General features: G+C 36.4%; 1 protein-coding gene across 3 annotated transcripts in view; it reads left to right on the top strand.

Annotated features, from left to right (window-relative positions):
- RDX (radixin) overlaps nt 1–27,714 on the top strand; it is a 106,699-nt gene that overhangs the window by 58,979 nt on the left and 20,006 nt on the right. For 2 of the 3 annotated variants that reach the window (XM_055422989.2, XM_055422990.2), the window contains 4 exons: nt 10,466–10,626; nt 13,180–13,272; nt 19,208–19,450; nt 20,980–23,513. In XM_055422989.2, the coding sequence (XP_055278964.1) occupies nt 10,466–10,626; nt 13,180–13,272; nt 19,208–19,450; nt 20,980–21,144 (662 nt within the window). In that variant the 3' untranslated portion in view covers nt 21,145–23,513. Of the gene's footprint in view, nt 1–10,465; nt 10,627–13,179; nt 13,273–19,207; nt 19,451–20,979; nt 23,514–27,714 lie in introns of those variants that run through there. The other variant, XM_088842920.1, reaches the window with a different exon arrangement.

Genomic DNA, 27,714 nt, shown 5'->3' with positions numbered 1-27,714 from the left:
ATATTCATTGGAAGGACTGATGCCGAAGCTGATGCTCCAATACTTGGCCACCTGATGAAAAGAGCCGACTCATCAGAGAAGACCCTGGTGCTGGGAAAGATTGAAGGCAGCAGGAGAAAGGGATGACAGAGAGATGGTTGGATGGCATCATTGACTCAGTGAACATGAGTCTGAGCAAGCTTCAGGAGTTGGTGATGGACAGCAAAGCCTGGAGGGCTACAGTTCATGGGGTTGCAAAGAGTTGGACACGACTGAGCCATTGAATAGCAACAACAACTTTTTCAGCACCCAGTACTGTTCTAGGCTGTTTTCTGGCTGTTGGGGATATAGTATTGAACATGTAAGATCCCTACACTCGTGTTGCTTACAGTTTATTGAGGAAAGACAGAGTAGGAAATGTAACAGATAATAAAAATCATTTTATGTAGTTCTAAGTGCTGTGAAGGAGATAAACAGGGTAATGTGATAAAAGTAATAATTGTGAGTAGGAGGGGGTTTATGTATGCATTGTTTACAAATAGAAGTCAAGCTTTAATTCAGATATTAATTTACAATATAACATAAGCAGGTCATTTTTAGCCTCTAGATTTCCTTAGGTTCCTAACTTCTAAAATGGAAGTAAATAATCTAGTTTACTGAGGGTTTTTGAAATATAGTTAACAGTAAAAAAATTTTGTTGAAATTTTTTCATAGGTATAATGTGCATACCTCTTAGATGTAAAGCTCAGTGAATTTTTATTAAATGAATTTATTTTTGTAACCGCCCAAAACAAGATAGAGAACATTACGTGCCCTCAGGGAACCCCCTCTTGTGTCTCTTCCCACTCAGGTTTTCTTCCCAGATGTGAGATATCTTTCCTATTTCTATCATCATAAAGTTTAGTCTTATTTTTTTTCTAGTAGCTTTGTTGAGATACAATTTACATACCACACAACCATTGGAAGTGTACGATGTGATAGCTTTTAGTATTATTCACAGGAGTTACGCAGCTGTCACCAAGATTTTAGAACAATTTCATCACCCCTAAAAGAAGTCCCATACCTGTTAGCAGTCACTCCCATTTATTCCCAGTTCTCCCTGCTTCCCCACCCCCCATACTTGGGCAGTTACCAATTTAATTTTTTATCTCTCTAGACTTTGCTGTCCTGGACATTTCACATAAATTCAGTCATGCAAAACATGGTTCTGACTTGCACTGAGCATGATGTTTGCAAGTTTCATCCTGTTTTAGCATCTTTGAAGGACTTTATTACTGAATAATATTCTATGCATATGATGCTGCATTTTACTTTTTCATCAGTTGTTGAACTTGTGAGTTGTTTCTACCCTTTGACTGTTGTGAATATGCTGCTGTGAATATTTGTGTACAAGTTACTATGTATCCATACGTGTTCACTTTTTGCTGTAAGCCTGAGAGTGGAATTGCTGGGCTATATGTTTAAGTTTTTGAGGACTTGTCCATCTGATTTCAAAAACAGCTGTTTGCCATTTAACATTCCTACCAGCAAGACATGTTTTCTCCACATCCTCACCAAGACTTGACAGTGTTTGTCTTTTGGATTATAGTCATTATAAATGGCAATGAAGTGGTGTCTCATTGTGGTTTTGATTTGCGTTTTCCTAATGGCTCACTGGAAAAGACTGATGCTGGGAGGGATTGGGGGCAGGAGGAGACTGGGACGACAGAGAATGAGATGGCTGGATAGCATCACCGAGTTGATGGAGGTGAGTTTGAGTGAACTCCGGGAGTTGGTGATGGACAGGGAGGCCTGGCGTGCTGTGATTTATGGGGTCGCAAAGAGTTGAACACGACTGAGCAACTGAACTGAACTGAACGGCTAATGATGTTGAGCATGTTTCCATATCCTTATTGGCCCTTTGTATCTCTTTGGAAAAATGTATTTTCAAATTTCTCTGCATTTTTCAGTCAGGTCTTTTTGTTGTTGAGGTATAAGACTTTAAAAAAGTTTGTGTATAAATCTCATATATCACATATTAATATGCAGATATTTTCTGCTGTAGGTAATCTTTATATTTTGTTGATGGTATTCCTTGGTTTTAAATTTGGATGAAGTCCAATGTATTACTTATTTTGGGCTTTTATTACTTGAGTTTTTGGCAGAATGCCTTAGAATCATCTTGCCTGTGTTTGAACTACATTGAAATTCACGAGTATTTATTTTTGGCTTCTTTTTGCTCAGACTTATGCAAATAGCTGTAGTTTTTTTTTTTTTTTTTACATTATTATATAATATTCAACTGCACATATTTACCTGTTTATCCATTCTACTGGTGATGGACATTGGGGATATTTCCTGTTCGGAGCTATTATAAAATCAGGCTGCTGTGAGCATTCTTGGAAATAGTAGTTGGTGTACTTATCTACAAATCTGTTGAATGTGCACCCCTGGAGTTGTGAGTGGACTTACAGGATCACAGCTGCACAGAGCTATTGCAGGTACTGCCACCAGTTTCCCAAAGTGGTTGTATCAATGTTCATTCCTCCCAGCGTGCTACATCTTCATCATTGCATCCACCACTCATCATTGTCAGCTTTTTTGTTTGTTTAGGCATTCTGGTGAGTACAGTTCAGTTCAGTTCAGTTGCTCAGTCGTGTCCGACTCTCCGCGACCCCTTGAATCACAGCACGCCAGGCCTCCCTGTCCATCACCAACTCCCGGAGTTCACTCAAACTCATGTCCACAGAGTCGGTGATGCCATCCAGCCATCTCATTCTCAGTCGTCCCCTTCTCCTCCCGCCCCTAACCTTTCCCAGCATCAGAGTCTTTTCCAGTGAGTCAACTCATCGCATGAGATGGCCAAAGTATTGCAGTTTCAGCTTTAGCATCAGTCCTTCCAATGAACACCCAGGATCGATCTCCCTTAGAATGGACTGGTTGCATCTCCTTGCGGTACAAGGGACTCTGCATTTCCTTGATGACTGATGACTGAGCACCTTAGCAAATCCTAGAGCTCTCTCTGAAGTGCCTTTTCACTTGATTTGCCAATTCAAAAAAAAAAATTGGATTTTCTTATTTTTCCTGTTGATCCTATTGATCATGTAAAGGAAGTCTTTATATGTATTATTAAAAAAATCTCTCCATGGTTTACCTTTTTACTCTCTTAATGGTTGGTGTCGTTTAATGAAAAGACAGTCAACTTTAAGCTCCGTTTATCACTGTTTTTCCTTATGATTATGAATGTATTATTCTTCTAGAAACTTTGTTTTACCTTTCACATTTCGGTCCATGGTCCATATATGTGACTTTTGTAAGGGTCAAGGTTTATTTTTTACCCATATGTATTTCTAACTGACCCAGATCCATTATTGCTGACTTTGTACCGTACGTAGCATCACCTTTGTCACAAATCTAGAAGTCTGTATGTATAAATATTGCTAGAGCTTGTTCCACCTACTCGTTTGCCTGCTGCATTGCCAGTGCCACAGAATTCATTTACTAGTTGTATCTAAAAAGATTTTTAACTTACGTGTCTCATAAATAAGTCATTAAAAAAATATATATATATATAGAAGCCCTGATAGCTCAGCTGGTAAAGAATCCGCCTGCTATGTGGGAGACCTGTGTTCGATTCCTCGGTTGGGAAGATCCCCTGGAGAAGGGAAAGGCTGCCCACTCCAGTATTCTGGCCTGGAGAATTCCATGGACTGTATAGTCTACGGGGTCGCAAAGAGTCGGACACAACTGAGCAACTTTCACTTTCACTATACAATAAAATGGTAGGCAGCATGTTTCAAAGACAAGGTGACTCTTGGGCTGCCACTTTATCTTTTATCTTTAATCTTTTATGGTATTAGTTGTTAATGGTTAGATGTTATATACTTTTATAATCCTGAAGTTGAGAAATGGAAAATATTAATTACTTGAAAAACTTACTAGAGAGCCATTTAGTTTATAAGAAGACATCTAATGTGTACAGAAGATTTTAATATCTGCCAAGACTAGGCTCTTCCATTTCAGTCAACAATCTGAATATGCTGCTATTTCACAGAATAAACCCTCTCCTCCCATAGTATTGTGAGGTGATGCACTTCCTGGTTCATTCCTAGGTTGGTAGTTTTCTCTTTGCTATATTAACTATTCCTTTCCTCCAGTCTTCTGTGACTTCCTATTCTAGTTATTCACAATACTTTTTTGAAGAGAGAGCTCCTGGAGAAGATATTCTGGAAATGGAAAATCCAGGAGAGGAAGATCAGCTGTTGAAATGTTTTTGCTGCAAATTTCTGTGGGTTGAGGATGTGATAACAGTTTTTGAATGTGATGAAAATTCCATAACTGGTTTATCTCCTAAGTTGGCACTTATGATCATGCTTTTCTATTAAGTTCTCCACCACTGCCCAAGTGTGTGTATACATTTTTTTTTTCAGATTTTCTTCTTTAATGTGTCATTTTCAGCCACAGGAGGAGCTTAACACACTCTTCACATTTACAGTTCTGCTGTTTGTTTGGTGGTTATAAATGTTTTTTCTTTTTTGAGATGGGGACTTCTTTTTTCTCCTTTCATGCATGATTCTAGTGTGTGGCTCATTGTTTTGCTAAAATAAAATTAGCATTGTGTTTAGCCTCTGTCAAAGAGCTGAAGTGTTTAGCTGGTTGTCTTTATGAAGCGATTGTAGATGGTGAGCCTAAAGGTAAAGGTGGTATGGAGTTTCTAGAAGGTAGTAAAGGAAAGACTATGTTCATCGCCATAAGAAAAAGATTGGTAAATTGAACTTTTATAGTTATAGATGGGACTCTGGCCCTTGGTGTCTGTGCAGAGGGTTTTTTGGACTCTGAAAATCCCTTTCTGCGTTATTGCCAGTGTGCGTCTGGCTTTTGATTCTTTCCTCATGCTTTGCTTTTTTCTGGGTTCTCCTAGATGAGCAGTATCAGTCATAGTTCTTTTAATGACCTTGCTTGTTAACTCCAATGTCTGACTAATTTATGGGTCTACTCTGTAGTCCTTTGTCCCTTTTTGGGGTGGAGGAAGGGATTTTAAAGGGCCTCATTTGGTCCTATCTGGTATGCCTGGTAGTTTTGATTAGATGCATGTCACTGTATGTGAAAAAGTTAGAGAGACTTTAGATGGTTTTATTTTCCTTCAGGGCTGGTGGCAGGGGGGGGTGTCACTCAGTTGTGTCTGACTCTTTGCAACCCCATGGACCATAGCCCATCAGGCTCTTCCATGGTATTCTCCAGGCAAGAATACTGAAGTGGGTCGCCACTCCCTTTTCCAGGGGATCTTCTCAACCCAGGGATTGAACCCGGGTCTCCTGCACTGCTGGCAGATTCTTTACCATCTGAGCCACCAGGAAAGGCCTACATTTTCTTTTAGAGAGGATTTAATTTTCTTTTGACAGGCAGAATATGTGCAGATCACCTTGATGGAGTTGTGCTGGGTTTCAGGCTTTGTTAAGGTTGGTCTCTTTCTAGTTCTCCCTTACTGGTCTGTAGCCATTTGGGGGCGTCATCTGAAAGACTTGAGTATTTACCAGGACAGGACAGTTCTGTTATCTTAAAGGGCCTTGAATCCAGCCTTTGATTCCCAAACTGCAAGAGGGTGTTAATCTCTCGGATCAGCTCTTTGCACTCTGACAGCTACTTTTTACTTGTTTCTGTAGTATTTGAGCCCATATGTGTACATTTTAGGAGTTGGCAAATATCTTGAGGGGAAATAACACACAGATTTTGAGACTTTTCTATTTATTTCTTTTCAGGATCTTGTCCTTTCAAGTCTTGGATGCTTTGGCAGCTCCAGAGTCTAGATTTCTGTTTTCTTAGCTTGATAGAATGTTGCAGGCTCTGCCTTTATTCCACTCCGCTAGGACTATTATATACCATTTTTTGTATATAAAATAAGCAAGTACATGATATACACAGGAAGATATACTTTTCTCTCCACTTGTTTCTTAAACAAATTGCACCTTGCTGTTTTCATTTAACGTAATCTTGAAAATCCATATGTATTCAAAGATATCTTCCTTACTTTTTTACAATAACACAATACTTCATTGCTTAGATGTAGTACAGATACTTTAAAATTGCTTTTTCAGCAAGTAATTTATGATCATATTCTTTTTCTGTGATTATAGGAATTTTAATAATAGGACTTTTGTTTGCTTTTGTTTTATAGTATCAATAGTATTAGTTCTTTCTCCAGTGTAAAAATGAACTACTGCCCTAGACTGGAAAGAGGAAGAAAAAAAATGTATAATCCTTCTGAGATTTTTTTTATTATTAATATATTTTTTACTTATAACTGTTGCAGTTTTATAGTTTCCAATCTTTGCCCTTGGGGGTAACATTAGATCATTTGGCTTGTAAAGTCTTCAGTTCACTTCAGTCGCTCAGTTGTGTCCGACTCTCCGCAACCCCATGAATCACAGCACGCCAGGCCTCCCTGTCCATCACCAACTCCCAGAGTTCACTCAAACTCATGTCCACAGAGTCGGTGATGCCATCCAGCCATCTCATTCTCCATCGTCCCCTTCTCCTCCCGCCCCCAACCTTTCCCAGCATCAGAGTCTTTTCCAGTGAGTCAACTCATCGCATGAGGTGGCCAAAGTATTGCAGTTTCAGCTTTAGCATCAGTCCCTCCAATGAACATCCAGGATTGATCTCCTTTAGAATGGACTGGTTGGATCTCCTTGCAGTACAAGGGACTCTCAAGAGTCTTCTCCAGCACCACAGTTCAAAAGCATCGATTCTTCGGCGATCAGCCTTCTTCACAGTCCAACTCTCACATCCATACATGACCACGGGAAAAACCATTGCCTTGACTAGACGGACCTTGGTTGGCAAAGTAATGTCTCTGCTTTTTAATATACTATCAAGGTTGGTCATAACTTTCCTTCCAAGGAGCAAGCGTCTTTTAATTTCATGGCTGCAATCAGCATCTGCAGTGATTTTGGAGCCCAAAAAAACAAAGTCTGACACTGTTTCCACTGTTTTTCCATCTATTTCCCATGAAGTGATGGGACCAGATGCCATGATCTTTGTTTTCTGAATGTTGAGCTGCAAGCCAACCTTTTCACTCTCCTCTTTCACTTTCATCAAGAGGCTTTTGAGTTCCTCTTCACTTTCTGCCATAAGTGTAGTGTCATCTGCATATCTGAGGTTATTGATATTTCTCCCAGCAATCTTGATTCCAGCTTGTGCTTCTTCACTTGTCAAAATCAAGTGGTACTTGTATTCAAATCTAATTGAGAAGGAGAAACTTTGACAAATTTGATTAGCTTGAACTTAGAATAACTTTCCTGGTCTACTCCTAATTTAACTTCCATAACCATCTACGTCAGTATGCTGTGTACTATTAGTGAGAGAAACAATTTATTCTGGAAACGTTTCCCCTTCATTCTGAAAGAGCTGAGATTCTAAAAGAAGCCAGATTCCTTGGCTTCCCACTTGCCAGATCCTCAAAAATTGTAGGTTCTAGATTTTTATGACCCAGATGGGTAAAAACATTGATGTTATTCACCATCCTTATCTAATCGTTCTCCTCTAGTGCTTCTCACTTGATCCAAGGTCTGGATGGATGTTTGTTTCATAGAAATACTCTCTTCTTTTTTGGGTTGTGCCACGTGGCTAGTTCCCTCCACCAGGGCTTGAACCTGGGGCCAAGGCAGTGAAAGCACTGAGTCCTAGCCATTGGACTGCCAGGGAACTCCTAAAATATTCTAATTCATGGGTTCACTAACTCCTTCTGTAAAGGGTTGGATAGTAAATATTTCAGGCTTTGCAGGCCACATGATCTGTTACAGCTTTCAGCTCTGCCATGCAGCGTGAAAGCAGTCATATGCAATACCTAAATGAGTGAGGGTGTGAGTTCCAGTAAAAGTTTATTTACAAAAATAAGATATTGGGTTGGGTTTGATCAGTGAGTCATAGTTTACAAATTATAGTTCACTGAGGGGGAAAGCAGGAGGATCTTTGTGAGATGTACGGCATTTCAAAATCTTACTTTCTAGAAGAGGCTAGAGTAGATTTGAAGTTTTCAGTTTATTTCTCAACATTTAAAAAATTAGACTTCTGTGTAATTCTTAATATACCACGAAGCAATCATTGCTTTATCTCCTGTTCCTCAAATTAACACTTACTACAAAAAAAAAAAAAAAAACCTGATAGAAAATAAAGAATACTGGGAAATATTTATTTTGAAATTTAACTTTGTAACCCAGACTTATTTTTCTTTATTGTATCATAGTACAGAAAGAATTTTTATTATGAGAGAAAACTTTTTCATTTGTAAACTTTTGTTACTATTTGCTTTTTTAGAAGAAGAATAAAGTCATGAACTTTGTGAGCTTTATTTTATGTCAGTCAACCAGATAGAATATTATAATGAGTTAGATAGGTTAGCTAGCTCTGATGTCTCAAGTTTTAGAAGACAAATACTAAAATGAATTAATTCTAGAATTTAGCTTCAGTAACATCCTTCGTTACATACATTTCATCTTTATAGCCAAATAGCCACATAGAATTTTTCACTTTATTTAGAGTTTAAAGTCATTTTTCTTCCCAATCTTCTCAAACCCTCCCAAGTCTTAACTGTAGTTACTTAAATTAGTTCTGACCAAAAACAGCAAACTTAAGAACAGTAAGGTGATTTGTACGTGACAGTTAGATTTCAAACCTTTTGACATATAGATTTTTAGGTTTTCCTCTTTTCTAAAGTATGCAGAATGGGAGAGTCATCCTTTGTAGGACATCGCCCCCATCTTCATAGACGACATTCTCTTGTCTTTTGTCACAGATGTCCTTGCAACTTAACACAGATTGTCAGAATAATATTTAAAATTAGTACTTTCAAATTGATTTAAACTCTTTTGGCTTTATGCTAGTAATATTTTCCTTTCTCACTGAGCTCATTAGAATAAGAGAATTAACTTTATGATCTGTATACTTAAGGATTAAAATTCATCTCATTCATCACCAAATACTAGTTTCTTATCTTCCTGCTTGAGGAAGGGATGTGTAGTAATAATTCAAAATTTTCAGTAATTCATACAGTCCACATCAAAATTTCTGTTTGAGTCAGTAAGTATTGTTTTCAGTCTTAATGTCTTGGGTTTACTTATCTAATACTTAGTTTAGATAAGTAAAAATTTCCACAAGTTTTAAAGTGTGCCATTTTATAGATTTTTTAAATAGATAGCAGTTTATTTGATCAAAACTTTGGAGAGGGAACTTCCTTGTTGGTCCAGTGGTAAAGAATTTGCCTTCCAATGTAGGGGGCATGGGTTTGATCCCTGGTCAGGGAACTAAGATCCCACATGCCACGAGGCAGCTAAACCTGGACGCCACAGCTAGAGAGCCTGAGCACTGCGACTCCTGAGCCCAAGTCCTGTAGCGCTCCTGTGCTGCAACTCGAGTAAGGTAGCACTCCACAACGAGCACCCAGCATGAACGAAATAAAAGCTTTAAAAAGAGCGGTTTATCTCTTCTCAAAAAAGTTTGGAGAGTATTTGTTTTTTTGAATTTTCATTGAAGTGTAGTTGATTTACAGTGTTGTGTTAGTTTTAGGTGTACTGCAAAATCAGTTATACATATATCCCCTCTTTTTTTTTTTTAAGATTCTTTTAACATATAGTCCATTACACAGTATTGAATTGAGTACCCTGTGCTATACAGCAAGTTCTCATTATCTGTTTTACATATAATAGTGTATATATGTCAGTCCCAGTACCTCCCCCTACCCCCATCCCCTGGTAACCATAAGTTTGTTTTCTACATCTGTGACTTGACTTCTGTTTTTTAAATATGTTCATTTGTACCCTTTTGTTTAGATTCCACATGTAAGCAATATCATGATATTTGTTTTTCTCTGACTTCACTCAGTCTGACAATCTCTGGTCCATCCATGTTGCTGCAAATGGCATTATTTTGTTCTTTTTATGGCTGAGTAATATTTCATTGTATATATGTACCACATCTTCTCTGTCCATTCCTTTGTCTGTGGACATTTAGATTGCTTTCATGTCTTGGCTATTGCAAATAGTGCTGCAGCGAACATTGGGGTGCATATGTTTTTAAATTATGGTTTTCTCTTGGTGTATGCCCAGGAGTGGGATTTCTGGGTCATATGATAATTCTATTTTTAGTTTTTTGAGGAACTTCCATACTGTTTTCTCCATAGTAGCTGTACCAGTTTTTACATTCCCACCAACAATGTAGGAGGGTTCTCTTTTGGAGAGAATATTTTTTAAAAATAAAATAAAGGATATGTTTCTAGAGTTAGGATATAATTTGAGTAATAAAGAATTTTCATTTTTTGCATTTTTGGAGTGTAAATAGTTTAAAAATGTATTAGGCCTTTTTTAAGTTAGAAACGAGGTGTATGTTCATTTAAAGATGTGCTAATTTTTAAAAACTGTACAGATTATATTCCTTGCTACTGTTTTAGCTTCTTTTCATAATGAGAAAGTTAGAATTAATCATTGTTTTGGGGGATACATATATTTGACAGAACTGGAAGAACAGACTCGAAAAGCTCTAGAATTGGACCAGGAACGAAAACGAGCAAAAGAAGAAGCAGAAAGGCTTGAAAAGGAGCGTCGAGCTGCTGAAGAGGCCAAGTCTGCTCTAGCAAAACAGGCTGCCGACCAGATGAAGAATCAGGAGCAGCTGGTAAGGGAACCTGGGTTCTATTAGGGAAAAAGAAAAATCTAGACAAAGGCATGGATAAAATCAGTCCCACAATTTCAGACTATATATTCTCTGAACAAAAATGCATCCTTCCATGCTCAATAGCTCAATCATGTCCAGCTCTTTGCGACCCTTTGGACTATAACGTGCTAGGCTCCTCTGTCCATGGGATTCTCCAGGCAAGAATACTGGAGTGGGTTGCCATCTCCTCCAAGGGATCTTCCTGACTCAGAGATCGAACTGGCACGTCTCCCCTGTCTCCTGCATGGCAGGTGGACTCCTTTAGCACTGAGCCACCTGGGAAGTCCTCTGAACACAAAGGTGTTGGTTAAATGTGTTTTCAGCTCTCCTCACTATGGTATGTGTGCACTCCCTGCAAAGACATATCTTTGTGAAAGTGAAAGTCATTCAGTCGTGTCTGACTCTTTGTGACCTCATGGACTATCCAGTCCATGGAATTCTCCAGGCCAGAATACTGATGTGGGTAGCCATTCCTTTCTCTAGGGAATCTTCCCAACCCTGGGATTGAACCCAGGTCTCCTTCATTGCAGGTAGGTTCTTCACCAGCTGAACCCCCAGGGAAGCCGAAATGTGAACTCCTAAAATACATTCAAATACCTTTTTATTTGAATATATTTTAAAGCAGTAAGTAGAGTAACAAAGAAACATGAAAACTATGAAATAAATGGACCATTTTCTGTATTCAGACAGAGGAGTACCTGTCATCATAAAGGTAGTACCAGTGTAAAAATAGACAGTTTGGAGGTTGCAGTATTTATGTACTATGATAAATGATCAGTATTGGGCAAGCCACTGCCAGAATTGTGTTGTACCCAAAATCAACAGTAAAAATTTTGTTTGCCAATGAGGACTAATAAAATAAGTTCAGATAATGGAAATTGGAAAAAGAAAAAAACTACTATAAAATTAGGTATATTATACTTTCTTTAAAGCAAACCAAAGATCCAAGTAACTTAATGACAGAGTTTGGAAATGAGCCTAAAATGTTTATTTCTTCTTAAAAAGAAACATAGAAATAAAACCATAAAAGATACATAGAGCCTGTAGCTAACAAAGGATTCTGATCCACTTAGATTTTATATAAGCTCTGGCATGTTTTGCTTTAGATAAATTGCCATTATGTATATTCTAAATTTTATTTTATTTTTTAATTTATTTATCATTTATTGAAGTATAAGTTGATTTATAGTATCATATACAGTTTCATGTATATAACATAGTGATTCAGTTATATAGTGTATATATATGAATATATATATATATATATCAGATCCCCATAGTGATTCAGTTATCTATTATATATATGAAAAAATACATATATAATTTTAGATTCTTTTCCATTATAGGTTTTTTACCAGATATTAAATATAGTTTTCTTTGTTATACAGTGGTAGTAATGGTTTAGTCAACGTAAATCCTTATCTATTTTATATACGGTAGTGTGTATCTATTAATCCCACACTCCTAATTTCTCTCTCCTTCTCTCTCCTTTTGCTTTGGTAACCATAAGCTTGTTTCTGTTTGTGAGTCTGTTCTGTTTTGTAAATTAATTCATTTGTGTTATTTTTTAGATTCCACATATAAGTGGTATTCGTCTTTCTTTGTTTTACTTCACTTAATAATCTCTAAGACTATAAGCAGTTTTGTTCAGTTGTATCAGAGCCCTTGTCCACATGGGGATCTTGCTGCTGCTGCTAAGTCATGTCAGTCGTGTCTGACTCTGTGACAGCAGCCCACCAGGCTCCTCCGTCCCTGGGATTCTCCAGGCAAGAACACTGGAGTGGGTTGCCATTTCCTTCTCCATATCCTAAATTTTATAAGATAATCATAAGTTAACTGTAAGATGGGTCATGATTGCATTTTTTGATGTGTATTTACTGGACCTGCAAATGATGAGTATGCATGACACCTAGCAGAATTGGGATTTAAATATTGGTTTAGGCGTTTCCTTGCTCTATGTCTTTGGGGTCTTTCTGAGCCTCAGATCCCTCCCTTTGAAAAATGGAGTAAAACCACCTAATAGGGAGTCAAATGAGATTATTTGACAAAGTGCTATAAAAAGCATTATGTAAACAGTTTTTTTTCTCTTCTGTAAGCATTAGCAAATATTTTATTGACGAAAGTTAAAAAGTAGCTCCTAGGTTCTTGCTCTGAAAGCAGGAGTAACTGTACATAGAGTAAAAAAGTCTCACTGTGAATCCTTATGAGCTCATAATACAAATAAGAAATTTATGATCTTAAAGAGATAGTTCCTTTTATTTTAACAGAGGCTCGATAAGAAACATATGAAAAGAGTCCATGTGGGAATTCCCTGGCAATCCAGTGGTTAGGACTTTGCACTTCCACTGCAGGGGGCTTGGGTTCTGTCCTTGGTGGGGAAACTAAAATCTTAAAAGCCACACGACGTGGCCAAAAAAGTAAAAACAGTTCATGTATATTAAAGCTTTTTTGACTTAAATTTTATTGAAACTCTATTATGTTTTTTAGTATTGGTAATTGTTTCATTTATTTTAGGCAGCAGAACTTGCCGAATTCACTGCCAAGATTGCACTTCTAGAGGAAGCCAAGAAAAAAAAGGAAGAGGAAGCTACTGAGTGGCAACACAAAGTAATCATTTGTTTATCACTATCATTTACCGAACACCTAGCCCAGCATATGCTGAGTTTATAGAGATTAAGATACAGTCATGATTTAGAGGGGAAGAGATACCACTGTATGAATGTGTACATATTGTAGTTTAATATTAATCTAGTGATAAAAGCTAATAAGTACTTTGGAAACACAGAGGTGTTAGTTTCTTTAGGAATGAGGCAGGTGTTGGGGACACCTACCCTTAAAAGTTTAAGCTGGCTCTTGAATGAGATTCAGTTTGGGAGTAGAAAAGATGGGGACTGAAGAGGTAGTCATTCCAGATTGTAGGAATTGAATGAGCATAGGAAAAATCTGATTTCAGGAACTTTGAGAGTTGAGGCTAGAAAGTTAGAGAAGTCATTAAGCTGTGAAAGGCTTCAAGTAAACTCCCTGCTCAAAGGAAAGATGTTGGGAAGTATCTGTAGACTTTGGGCTCTGAAGATTTCAAAACACGTTTGTAACATGATGAAGCATGGTTTTATAAAAATAGCTTAGTCAGAATGATGGATGGATTAGGATAGTGGCCAGGATTACTTACGAGCTAATGACTCACTAAGGATGTGGCATTGAGAAAAGAGAGGTACAGGAATTGTTGAAGGACATTTTTTGATAGACTCAAAGGGGCGTGGCAACCAAATGATTGGCTGTAAAGTTGAATTAGAAGAATGTAATCAAAATCATACTGAGATTTCAGAGTTCCTAAGTACGTGAAACCACTGTTGTGTGAGATGACAAAAAAGTGAAAAGTTAGGCGTTACTTGGAAGGGTGGGGAATATAAGAAAGGAGAATTTAATTCAGACTTTAAACTTTTAAATGAAACTAAAATAATAATTTTTTACACTCAAAGGTATGTAGTTCTGTGACTTTTCTACAACATGTACTTATTAGCTAAAATGGTTTTCTTTCACACTTAAATTTTCTTTGTAGCACTTTGGATTTCATAGGGGAGTTTTTTATATTGAGAGTTATGTATATATGTACATGTTATTGTTCAGTCGCTAAGTCTTGTCTGACTCTTCTGTGACCCCATGGACAGTAGCCCTCCAGGCTCCTCTGTCCATGGGATTTCCTAGGCAAGAATACTGGAGTGGGTTGCTGTTTCCTTCTTTAGGGGATCTTCCAGACTCGGAGATCTAACTCGCATCTCCTGCATTGGCAGGCAAGGTGGGAAGCCCATATATGTACATAGAACTCCACAAAAGTGAAAGCACTGTTAACTTGTTAACACTTCCTTTATTAGAATTGTATAGATCCCTCTTAGTTCATAGATTTATGAACTCAGGGATACATAAACTTATAAAAATAATATATCACAGAAACACATCCTGTGAGTTATAGAAATTGGAAAATGGATGTAAAAGAAAAATCATATTCCCACAAACTGGGATCAGTATTTTAACATCGCAGCGCATATCCGTCTAGGATCTCTTCTTTGTGCATATGTGTATTGTTGTTCAGTCACTGAGCTGTGCCCCTGTGCTTTGCGACCCCATGGACTGCAGCATGCGAAGCTCCTCTCTCCTCCCGTATCTCCAGGAATTTGCTTCACGTTATGTCCATTGAGTCGGTGATGCTGTCTAACCATCTTATCCTGTGCTGCCCCCTTCTCCTTCTGCCCTTGGTCTTTCCCAGCATCATGGTCTTTCCAGTGAGTTGGCTGGCTGTTCCCATCAGGTGCCCAGAGTTTCGGAGCTTCAGCATCAGTCCTTGCAGTGAATATTCAGGTTTGATCTCCTTGCTGGACTTGCGAGAGTCTTCTCCAGCACCACAATTCGAAAGCATCGGTTCTGAAGCTCTCAACCTCCTTTATGGCTCACCTCTCACATCCGTACGTGCCTACTGGGAAAACCATAACTGACCACACAGACCCTTGTTGGCACAGTGGTGTCTGTTTTTCATGCGCTGTCTAGGTTTCTCATAGCTCTTCTTCCAAAAAGCTAAGCTCACTTTCATGGCTGCAGTCGCCATCCCCAGGGATTTTGGAGCCCAAGAAAATAAAATCTGTCTCTGTTTCCACTTTTTCACCTTCTGTTTGCCATGAAGTGATGGAACTGGATGCCATGATCTTAGTTTTTTGACTGTTGAGTTTTAAGTCAGCTTTTTCACTCTCCTCTCTCACCTTCATTATGAGGCTCTTTCGTTCCTCTTCACTTTCTGCCATTAGAGTGGTGTCATCTGCATATCTGAGGTTGTTGATATTTCTCTGGCAGTCTTGATTCCAGCTTGTGATTCATCCAGCCTGGCATTTCACATGATATGCGCTGCATACAAGTTAAAATAAGCAGGGTGACAGTATATGGCCTTGTTGTACTCCTTTCCCAATTTTGAACCAGTCCGTTGTTCCATGTCTGGTTCTAACTGTTGCTTCTTGTCCTGCGTACAGGTTTGTCAGGAGACAGATAAGGTGGTCTGGTATTCCCATCTCTAAGAATTTTTCAGTTTGTTACGATCCACACAATCAAAGGCTTTGGCGTAGTCCTTGAAACAGAAGTAGATATTTTTCTGGAATTCTCTTGCTTTCTCCATGATCCAATTAATGTTGGCAGTTTGATCTCTAGTTCCTCTGCCTTTTTGAAACCCAGCTGGTACATCTGGAAGTTCTTGGTTCATGTACTGCTGAAGCCTAGCTTGAAGGATTTTGAGCATTACTTTGCTAGCATGTGTAATGAGTGCAATTGTGTGGTAGTTTATACATTCTTTGGCATTGCCCTTCTTTGGGATTGTGATGAAAACAGACATTTTCCAATCCTGTGGCCACTGCTGAGTTTTCCAAATTTGCTGACATATTGAGTGCATGTATGTGTATACATATACATTGGTATCACTGAAGAATTGGTGCTTTTGAACTCTGATGCTTTGGCACTGTCATGCTGAAGAAGACTCTTGAGATCCCTTGGACAGCAAGGAAATCAAGCCAGTCAGTCTTAGAGGAAATCAACCCTGACTATTCTTTGGAAGGACTGATGCTGAAGCTGAAGCTCCAGTACTTTGGCCACCTGATGTGAAGAGCCAACTCATTGGAAAAGACCCAGAATGCATGGAAAGATTGGAGGCAGGAGAAAAGGGTGACAGAAGATGAAATGGTTGGATGGTATCACCGATGCAATGGACATGAACTTGGGCAAACTCTGGAAGATAGTGAGGGACAGGGAAACCTGGTGTGCTGCAGCCCATGGAGTCACAGAGTTGGACACGACTTGGTGACTGAATAACAACAATACATTTTTATGTCCATTGTGAGCTCATGCTATACATGCTGTTCCATTTTAGTCAGTTTTCATCTCATCTTAGACTATATTCAGAAGTTTTTCATTTAGATATAATTGACATATAATGTATTTTCAGGTGTATAATATGGTTCGGTATTTGTATCTGTTGTGAAATGATCATCATGGTAAGTCTTGTTAACATCCATCATCATATAGCTACAGAAATTTTCATCTTGTAATGTAAACTTTTAAGATTTGCTTTCTTAGCAACTTTGAAATATAGAGTATATTATTAACTATAGTTTATGTTAGTCCATATAATGCTGTACGTTATATCCCCATGACTCATTTATTTTATACATGGGAGTTTGTACTTTTTAATTCCTTTCTCCCATTCCTCTTCCACTTTTGTTTCTGGTAACCATTGGTCTGTTCTCTGTATCCATAAGCTCAGTTTTTTTGTTTGTTTTTTTGATTTTTTAGATTCCACATATAAGTGAGATCATGTGGTAATTTGATTTTCTCTGACTTATATTACTTAGCATAATACTCTCAAGGTCCATCTGTGTTGTTGCAAATGGAAATATTTTCTTTTTTTATAGCTGAGTCCAGTATCTTAAGATTTTGGAAATCCAAAATCTTAATATTTGAATATATTATATTTATATTTGCATTGTATGGGGACTTCCCTGGTGGCTCAGCAATAAAGAATCCGCCCTCAATGCAGGAGACTCGGGTTCAATCCTTGGGGTCAGGAAGATCCCCTGGAGAAGCAAATGGCAACCCACTCCAATAACTCTTGCATGGACACTCCTACAGACAGAGGAGTCTTGCAAGCTACAGTCCATGGGGTTGCAAAGAGCCAGACACGACTTAGTGATGAAAGAACAACAATACAATATACGTATACTGCCTTTTTTTTAATCTGTTCATCTACTGATGGACACTTAGATTTCTTCCATATCTTGGCTGTTGTGTAAATAATGCTGCAGTGAACACATTGGGGGGATGTATATATCTTTTCGAGTTAGCATTTTGTTCCTGTGGATACTCAGAATAGCTGGATTATATATAGTAGTTCTGTTTTTAAATTTTCTAAGGGATCTTCGTACTCTTTTCCACAGTGGCTACACCAGTTTACATTCCCAGTGAAGGTGAACAAGTGTTCCTTTTTTTCCACATCCTTACCAACACTTGTTATTTCTTGTCTTTTTGATAGTAGCCATTCTTACAGGTATGATGTGTTATCTCACTGTGGTTTTGATTTGCATTTCCCTGATGATTAATGATGTTGAATATCTTTCTGTGTGCCTGTTGGCCATCTCTGTCTTCTTTAGAAGAAAAGTCTATTCACATCATTTGCTCATTTAAAAAAATACTATTAGGGTTGGTTTTTTTTTTTTTTTTCTCTTCTGTTGAGCTGAATGAATTCTTCACATATTTTGGGTAGTAACACCTTATCAGACCTATAGTTCACATATGTTTTCTCCCATTTTGTATCTGGCCTCTTCATGTTCTTGATATATATGTGTGTGTGTGTGTGTGTGTATGTATATATATATATATATATATTGTTTTGCAAAGCCTTTTTGTTTAAAGTCGTCCCACTTGTTTGTTTTTGTTTGTATTTCTTTTTGCTTTTGGTGTCAAATCCAGAAATTTATTACCAAGACCTATATCAAGGCAGTTACTGTCTATGTTTTCTTGAAAAGTTTTATGGTTTCAGGTTCTGTGTTCAAATCTTTTGATCCATGTTGGGTTGATTTTTCTCTGTGGTGTGTACAGTAGGCGTCCAGTTTCATCCTTTTGCATGTGGCTGTCCAGTTTCCCTTCCCCAATCTATATTCTTGGCTGCTTTGTTGTAAGTTAATTAACCATATATGCGTGGGTATATTTCTGGGCACATAGTATTCAGAATTGACCCAAAAAGTCTATTATAGCTAATTTACCAAGCCAGTGTCCAGAGTAGGACTTTGCATTGCATCTGTTTGCTCTCTCTTAGTAGGACAGTTCTTCTTTTTGTGATACTGATTTATTAAAAGGATCCGCATTGTCCCTCCTTCTATATTTTCCTAGTTTCCTTATGATGTCATTCAGCTTGTCTTTTTTCCTTCAATATTCTTGTAAGCTGAAAGATAAATCTAAAAGCTTGAAGGATTCAAGTTAAAAGTTTCTGGCTGTGATGCCTCATAAGTGAAATTTTCATATAATTTATTATCCAAACTGGAATACTTTTTGAGAGTGTAAGGAAGTGTTGTTAATAATTATACCAGGACTTTTCCAGGCAACCCAGCACTATATAATTACTCAGACAGTTGGTGATGTTCAATATTTCCTGTTGTATTAAATCAGAAGACACTTAATATATGATTGGTCCACCATTAGTTATTTTAATTGATCATAGGATTAGAGTAATAACAGTCTTATTCTTCCCATGTCTGATTATATTTTATCGTTGCTAAAATGTAATCTATCACATGTGGATTTCTTTGTCATTATACCTATATCCATTTTCTCATCAACCATTTGTACAATTTTAGCAGCAATTGATACTCCTCACTAGAATTAACAGTTTTATTAGGATTTGCACAGTGGTGTCTTTAATTCTGAAAATAAGCTTCTATCACTGGGGCTTTGACTTGATTCTTTTAATTACTGGTTTTCAGAGTAAGTTGCTGATAAGCTTATTTTTTATGTTTAGGCTTTTGCAGCCCAGGAAGACTTGGAAAAGACCAAAGAAGAGTTAAAGACTGTGATGTCTGCCCCGCCTCCACCTCCGCCACCACCAGTCGTTCCTCCGACAGAAAATGAACATGATGAGCATGATGAGAATAATGCTGAGGCTAGCGCTGAATTATCAAATGATGGGGTAATGAACCATAGAAGTGAGGAGGAACGTGTGACAGAAACACAGAAAAATGAACGTGTTAAAAAGCAACTTCAGGTATTTAAATTTGCAGTTTGTGTGCACATTTAAATATAGTTTGCATTTCCCCCATTTGTTAAGACAAACTTACTGAAAAGGAATACTTGATTTTTGGAAGCCTTTAGCTCTAGCTAGCCTTGTGGTTGGTTTGTAAGTGCTTGGCATACAGGCATATTATTTTTGCCGTTGTATGTCCTTGTTACCAGATATTTGTTAGCCTTGTGTGGAGACCTTAATTAGTAAGTTATTATTTAATTATAGCTTTTAACTATAGTTAATTATAGTTATAGAGTAGAACCTAATGTTAATACTGTGTTTAAGAAACAAATTTTGTTTTTAAAGAGTATACATATAAAGCAATGATAATTTAATAGACTACCTGTAAGACATTATAGAATCTAAATTTTTTGTTCAGATTTTGTAATGGCAAAAGATCAGCTTATTAAATGTACATAATTAGGTCAAAATAGTAAATTTTAATAGTAGTATACCCATTGGAGAGCTTACTAAAATAAGTTCTCTAATTTTTAAATTGTGAAATCTTTAAATATTAATAAGGAAAATGAGGTGATAGTGGTAATAATATCCTTTTGGAGAAAGTTTCTCTTATGGTATAGATTTTGGATCTTGTGGTAACACAAACCATAATGGGTATATTGAACCTTTTTAAGTCATTTCAAGTATTAGGTGAAAAGGTTAAGGAAATTTAGAATAACACAAATCATCATAGTTGCAGAGTATAGAAATGAAAGGCCATGGGTATTCCTTTCTAACCACTATCCCCCACCATTACTAAAAGTACAACAAACTTAAACAATTTAAAGAAAAAGATTTCACAGTGGAAATTTTAGTATAGTGCAAAGTCAAAGATGTATGTATCACTCTAGAGTGTCACTCTAGGAAATTTTGCTTCAGCCATGTGTAAACATCCCAGGAGCAATCACTGCAGTGCTTACACCACATTAATCCAAAAGTAACAAGTCACCCCAACCTGAATTCAACTGTTTTAGCCCTTGCTACAGGATCTATCCCCAGAAACACACATGAAATAACCCTGGGGCTGACAGGTGTACTCACAGAAACACTACAAGAGTAATGCAACCCATGTGACAGGACTCCTTGTGAATTCAGCTTGACTTTAGATTTTGTTTGATGGATGTAAATATTCAGGAAGATATTCTACTGGGGCTTAGAAAATCTAATAATGCCAGTTAATCATAACAGAAAGGAAATTCTGGTAACAGTTTGAATATGTTATATTCTTTCTTGGCAGCTTTGTATATCTGTTAAAAATGCTAAGGCTGTTTGACTGTCATATTTTAAAAAGTGGAAAGGTTTTATCCTTGTTACTAAAAAAGTAATGAAAATTGATTTTCTGTTCATTCTCACAATATATTACAATATAATAATGAAGGGTTAAATTTCAATAAAGGCAAAATTAGGCTTAGAGAAAAAAAAATATGCATTTTTGTTTTTAAACCTTTTCCATAGACTTGTTTTTAAATCTAAGAAAATAATAATAGTCATACTCTTTATTTTTTAAATAGGCATTAAGTTCAGAACTAGCCCAAGCCAGAGATGAAACCAAGAAAACACAAAATGATGTTCTTCATGCTGAGAATGTTAAAGCAGGCCGTGATAAGTACAAAACTCTGCGACAGATTCGGCAAGGCAATACAAAGCAACGTATTGATGAGTTTGAAGCAATGTGAGAGCTGTTATTTTGCATACATGTTCTTCATAAGCTGAACCACCAACAGAGAAAAGCAGGCCTTTGCAGATGTGATGGAATGCATCCCACCTTGCCAAAGCACTCACACCAGTTTGACTGTGGTGACTAAAAGACATTTAAGGGGAGCTTTTCAACATTAAGGCAGTGTGATACCATGCTTGATTTTCTTTTTCTTTTGGGCCAGGGAATGAAGAACAGTGCTCCATCACCTCCTTTTTCACATTTTTCATTTTCCATTTTTTTTTCTGTTGAAGATTTAACGCTAATTACCATGTCTGACAAATGTGTGTGTATGACTTAAGCACTTTGTACATTTTAAAGGATGATGGTGACTTAATGAGTGTTGAGGTAGAGAGCACTCTTCCCTTTCCGTATTTTAGCTGCATGTATTTCCACATTCTCTTTCATTCTTGTTTTCTCAGTGTGTACTTTTCATACCTTAATATGCCCTCTAACCATAGCACTGCATGTTTTAATCATTGGCAGTGATTAAAATAAGCATAGGTGAAAAGTCTTTGATTATTGTGTAGAAGATGGCTATGAATCATGAAAAGGATTAGAAAGTTTAATAGTGTACTGTACAGCCTGTGGTTAATTTTTTAAATCTCAATTTAAAACATTATTGGATTTTTCTAAATTACAGTCCTCTTTGACAGCTGGATTGATTGGTGTTTCATCTCCTGTCATCCTTTGGTTTTCTTTGCCCACTGATTTCACAAAGGTATAGACAGCAGGTAGTAAGTGGTTCCCTAGGAAAGTTTATTGGTGAAACACTACTGCAAATAACAGTTGTCTCTGAAAGATTTCATAGATTGATTTAGAAAAACAGATATTTAATAAAAGAAATTATTCATTTGTTGGTAATTGATTGTCGTCATTAAAAAAAAACCCTGGACCTTTCTGGAAGGGCAGCATATGAAAACATCAGTTCCCAAGGAGTGGACAGTAATACTACCTCACTACTATACCTGCAGTGACTGGTCGTTCAAACACAGTGAAATGTGTAAGCTATATGTTTTATAATACATAGAGATACTTTTCATCATAAAGGAATATTTTTGAGATTTCTTTTTCCTTCAGAATATCTTACGAGTGCTAAATTTTAACTGCCTTTTTGTTGAACTGAACTGTGGGACTCTGATTTGTATTAAAATTGTAAGCTCTATCTTCTGGAAGGGTGTTGTATGTCTGAGGAAGTGTATATGTGGTGTGAATGTGTGAGAGAGAGGTTGCCCTTGTAGCATATGACGAATGTCTGTACCTTCATTCTTGATGTAATTATTACATAATCATTTTAGCATATTTGGTTTCTAAATCATTGTGCTTATTTTTTTCAATCTCTAAAGATACTTAAATTCGGTTAGTTAATTGTATTTTAGAAATTATAATTTTAGGTTATATTAATTTCATTAATGTTTTACAAAGAAATCTTTCCAGTTTAAAAGATGTTGAATATTCACATGTTCTAACATTTTCTTTACTGTAAAACATCTAGATTTGGATATAAGGAAAGCCTTGTTTTCTCTGTGTGGTTCAGCTACTTTCCATCTGGTATTATGCGTTCAAATTTACATTTATCTATTAAAATTGCCATTTTTGTTAGACATTTTTCATGCACAATAGATTTAAGTTGTGTCTGAAAGTATCTCTTGTGCTTTTTTGATTTTGCTGACTTTAAAAGGATTAATCTGGGCAGACATTATGAAAAGGAAAGGCTGCATTTAATATATTTTTTGGATTTAGTAGGAAAAAAGATAACTGGTTAACCTTGAGGCGACTGTTGTACAGTGGTTGTGCACATCCTTCAAAACACTGTGGAAGAGGATGTTTCTCCTTGTGGCACACGAGAGGAATAGATGGTGAGCCCTGCTATTCATGGTTTAAAGCGTGTGTTCACTTCAAAGCATTAAACGATTGCCATAATAGGTGAGAATTTGGATTTCTGTTGGATTTTTATTAATTTGCTTTATTTTGAATTGTGTGCACTACCATTCCTACTTCAGTTTGATATCAGTGTTGAAAAATTACCAGTTATATTTGCTGTTTATCATCTATTTGTAGATTAGGATTAAAATGGATTTAATCCATTTTTAAAGCTGTGTGAATTTTTCTAAAACAGGAACAACTATTTGCAATATGGGTTTTCATTAAACCAATTATAACTTTTATTATTAGCAATTGAGAAGCACATGTTCATATAGCGATGTAAAACTATATTAATGAGTATTTGGTAAATTCCAACAGGCTTTCTCCCATTAGCGTAATTTTGTGCTGTACAATTAAGTTACATTACAACTATACTTTTGGATAACATTCATTGATTAACAATAAAGTGACAAAAGCTCATGCCTTCACGGTTCACTGTTGTTATTTAACATGGATTTCTTATATATTTCCTGAAAATTATAATCTCTAATAGATCTGTAAATTATTATATTTTTAAAATGAGAAGTGATTAGGAAAAAGTTTAAAATCCTCATACATGTACTCTTTCCTGAAAATTATATATCATTTTTGGTATGGAAGTAATAGTGATTGTTAATTTTCTTGAGAAATTAAATTATTAAAGATCGGCCCTCTTCCTAATAGAATATCATATAAGATTTCTAGTCATTGCTCTTATTGTATAGTGAGTGTTTAGTTTTCCTAAGGAAGAAACAGTTTCATTGTCATTGATTAATCTCACTGTTAAAATGTTAATTTTCTCTAAAGAGCTATATATTAAGTGCTTCTTATTAATTATCATAAAGATTATTCCTAAAGAATCAAGTGATGAATCTATTCTAAGAAAAATAAAAGCCAGGTGTCTTCTCAGTTCATAATAAAATTTGTCATTTTATTATTTCTACTCAAAAACAGTGATCTCTTTATTCTGATCCTGTTAGAAAAGAAAAGAAAGGGGAATTTTATTACAATATTTTGCTTTTTATCTGAGTAGTTTTTCTCTTAGAACTAGAATTAACACTTAGGAAGTTACCTTAGACTGATTAGAACTCACTCCTGGTTATCATTAGAAAAGAGTTCCAGTGTTACACCATTACTTTCTGTCTCAGCTCTTACTACCTGTTGATTGGTGATATTTTTAGAATTGAAGATAAAAAAGATTTTTTAGGTCCCAAAGCATCCCATTTTATGTATGCATTCATAATGAAAATAATTAGTCTTTTTGAAATCTAAAACTTTAAAGTATAGGGATTATTGCCTTTAGCATTAATTTACTGAACTGATTAGTAAACCAGAGCTTAGATATCTGTCTATAAGGGGAAACATTAAATATGGAACTACTGTTCTAAATAAACAGAACTTTAGCTTTTCTTATTCTGTACTTCATTCTTTTTTTTTTTTTAACTAGAAGATAGTCTGTTAAATATGCCCATGTGGTTTATCAAATACTCTACTACATTTTAAAAGCACTGTGGCTTCAGCAGGTAGCATGACTTCATGAACCGCCAAGGCACTGTGACTCCTCACGCATCACACTGTTAGCAAGGAAAAATTGGCCTACCGTAGAGTAAAGCCTGCCACCTGCTCATCCCTGGCTTTTCCAGTTAATTTTAACTCCCCTTTTTTCCTAGTGGACCTATTTCTTAGTGTCTCCATCTTAGTGATTTTAAGAGCTACCATTTTCCCTCTGGACAGATGATGACTTCTTGCATTGCTGCCTCAATATTTCAACCTCCCTTAAACTGTGGTAACAAAAGTTTTCTGATTTTAGGTTACATATGCTGCTTTAGGGGATTCCCTGATAGCTCAGTTGGTAAAGAATCTGCCTGCAATTCAGGAGACCCCAGTTCGATCCCTGGGTTGGGATGATCCGCTGGAGAAGGGATAGGCTACCCACTCCAGTCTTCTGGGGCGTGCCTTGTGGCTCAGCTGGTAAAGAATCCGCCTGCAATGTGGGAAACCTGGGTTTGATACCTGGGTCGGGAAGATCCCCTGGAGAAGGGAATAGCTAAGCACTCCAGTATTCTGATCTGGAGAATTACAGTCCATGGGGTTGCAAAGAGTCAGACACGACTGAGTGACTTTCACTTTCATGCTGCCTTAGGAGTTGAAATATTCTTTATTATTTCTTACAGAATTTTAGGGTTAAAGATTATGACTGAGATAATTACCCCATGGCATGTCTTTAAATTCAAGCTTATGTTTGGCTATGGAGTTCCCTAGCTACTAAACAGTTTCAGGTTCTTAAATGCCCTTCATCTAGCCACGAACTGAGGCAACTTAGCACACACACACATTTAGCCAATACCCTTTTATTCAGTATGTTGTATATTCTAGGATATAGAAGTATGATTAGAATGACTGTGCCCCATTGTTTTGGACTATCTTAAAGTGTGAAACCTCAAATATTTATCTTAGCTCTTGGATCATTTGCAACAATCTGTTAAAATACTAAATTTCTTTTAAGATGGCAACACCATTTTATTGATTCATGGTATTTGTATGCCCAGATTCCTCCATGCTTATATCTAGTCAGTTGCTTCCATCCTTGTAATTTATACTGTTTTAATTGTTCAGTTTTATTTGATGAACATTTTTAAAATTTAGGTTTGCTTTGATAATTATGCATGTCATTGAGTTTGCTCCTAAAAGTAGTTGACTGGTGTTAATTAAGTCTATATAGCCAAATGTCCATTTTCTTTGGTAACATGGGATCAGAATTTCTGAGATTTATGTAATCCTTGGGGAAATTCCTTTTGATAAAATGTGGATTTATTATATCAAAGCCTTCTAGCACTGTATTATAGTGTATGCCATTATATCTCGTTTGTGACTTAAAAAGATATTTTATCTTACAGACCTGGAAATGCAGGAATGTCTTACACTCATAGGGCAACACTGCCTCCTTCCTCTTTCCTTCTGTTTATACTCTAAAATCTATATAATTCAGATGTAGCATTTTAGTTTTATATGCCATCATTCCATTTATGTAATTATTTGCTTTTAAATTTTAGCTAATTTGGATAAAATGATACACTGTATGATGAAGGAGACTACTACAACATAAAGAAGAGCAATAGAGGAAAATAAGCAACTGGTAGAAAATAAGAATATATAGTACAGTTTCTTAAGTTTGGTTGTTCTCTGATAAATGACTTAATTTTCATTTTATAGGTCAAATTTTAAACACTGATCAATATTTACTCTAAAAAAATAAAGTGCCTAATTTAAAAAGTTTTTCTAACTTTATAAAAAGACTCATTTTATACCCAGTTGACAGCCAGTCAGTACATAATAATCTGTGTTCAATACTGAGAAGGTTAGTAGAGTTAGATTTCAGCTGCATCTTCATTATTGTATTAAAATATAAGATTTACCATTTTAATCATTTTCAAGTGGTTGGTGACATTAAGGGTATTTACATTGTTGTGTAATCACATATCACCACTATCTCATCTCCAGAGCTTTTCATCAGCCCTAACAGACTCTCTGTACCCATTAAATACTAACTTCCCATTCCTCCCTTTTCCCAGTGTCTGGTGATGATTATCCTAATTTCTGTGTTTTTGAATTTGACAATTTTAGGTATCTCATATAAGTGGACTGACTCCTATATTTATCCTTTTGTATCTAAATTATTTCACCTAGCATATTTTTAAGGTTCATCTGTATTGTAGGACATATCAAAGTTTTATTCTTTTAAGGCTAAGTAATATTCCATTGTACACATATACCACATTTCCCTTATCCATTCATTATTTAATGGACATTTGGATTATTTCTGCATTTTGACTATTGTGAACAGTGCTGCTATGTACATTAGTGTACAAATATTTGTTTGAGTTCCTGCTTTCAGTTCTTGAGTATATACCCAGGAAGGTAATTGCTGAATCATGTGGTAATTCTGTGTTTAATTTTTTAAGAAACTTGCCAATACTGTCTTTCTCAACTACTGCACTATTTTATATTCCCACTGGCAATGCATAAGAGTTCCAGTTTCTTCACATCCTCAACCAACAATTGTTATTTTATTTTATTTGGCCACTCTGCTTGCAGAATCTTAGTTTCCCAACCAGGAATTGAACCCAGGCCACAGCAGTGAAAGTGCTGAGTTCTAACCACTGGACAGCTAGGGAAATCCCTTTCATGTTGCTTTTGCCAATAGCAATCCAAGTGGATGGAGTAGTATCCATTTTGATTTTGATTTTAATTTCCTTTTGATGCATTTCTCTCTGGCGTTGAACATCTTTTCTTACACTTATGGACCATTTGTATCTTGTTTGCTGAAGTGTATATTCATGTTTTTACCATTTTAAACTTGGTGAATTGTAGAAGTTCTTTATATGTTGTGGATGTTAGCCTATTACCAGATATATGAGTGCAGATATTTTTCCATTTTGTGAGTAGCCTTTTTATTCTATCAATAGTGTTCTTTGATGTACAAGCATTTTTAATTTTGATGAAATTTGTTTATTTTTCTTTTGTTGCCTGTGCTTTAGTCTTGCATTTTTTTAAGAAGAAAAAATACCTTTTAATGAAGGAGCTATTAATGAGACAAAAGAGAGATTATGTAGAGTGCTCAAAGTCTAGAGAGATGAAAAGTAGA

This window comes from Moschus berezovskii, chromosome 14 (genome assembly GCF_049115385.1).
Source record: "Moschus berezovskii isolate FMDL1 chromosome 14, NW_MosBer_1.0, whole genome shotgun sequence".
Classification (NCBI taxonomy): Eukaryota; Metazoa; Chordata; class Mammalia; order Artiodactyla; family Moschidae; genus Moschus; species Moschus berezovskii.
The sequence above is the reverse complement of the archived record's forward strand: the minus strand, read 5'-3'. Positions and strand labels throughout refer to the sequence as shown.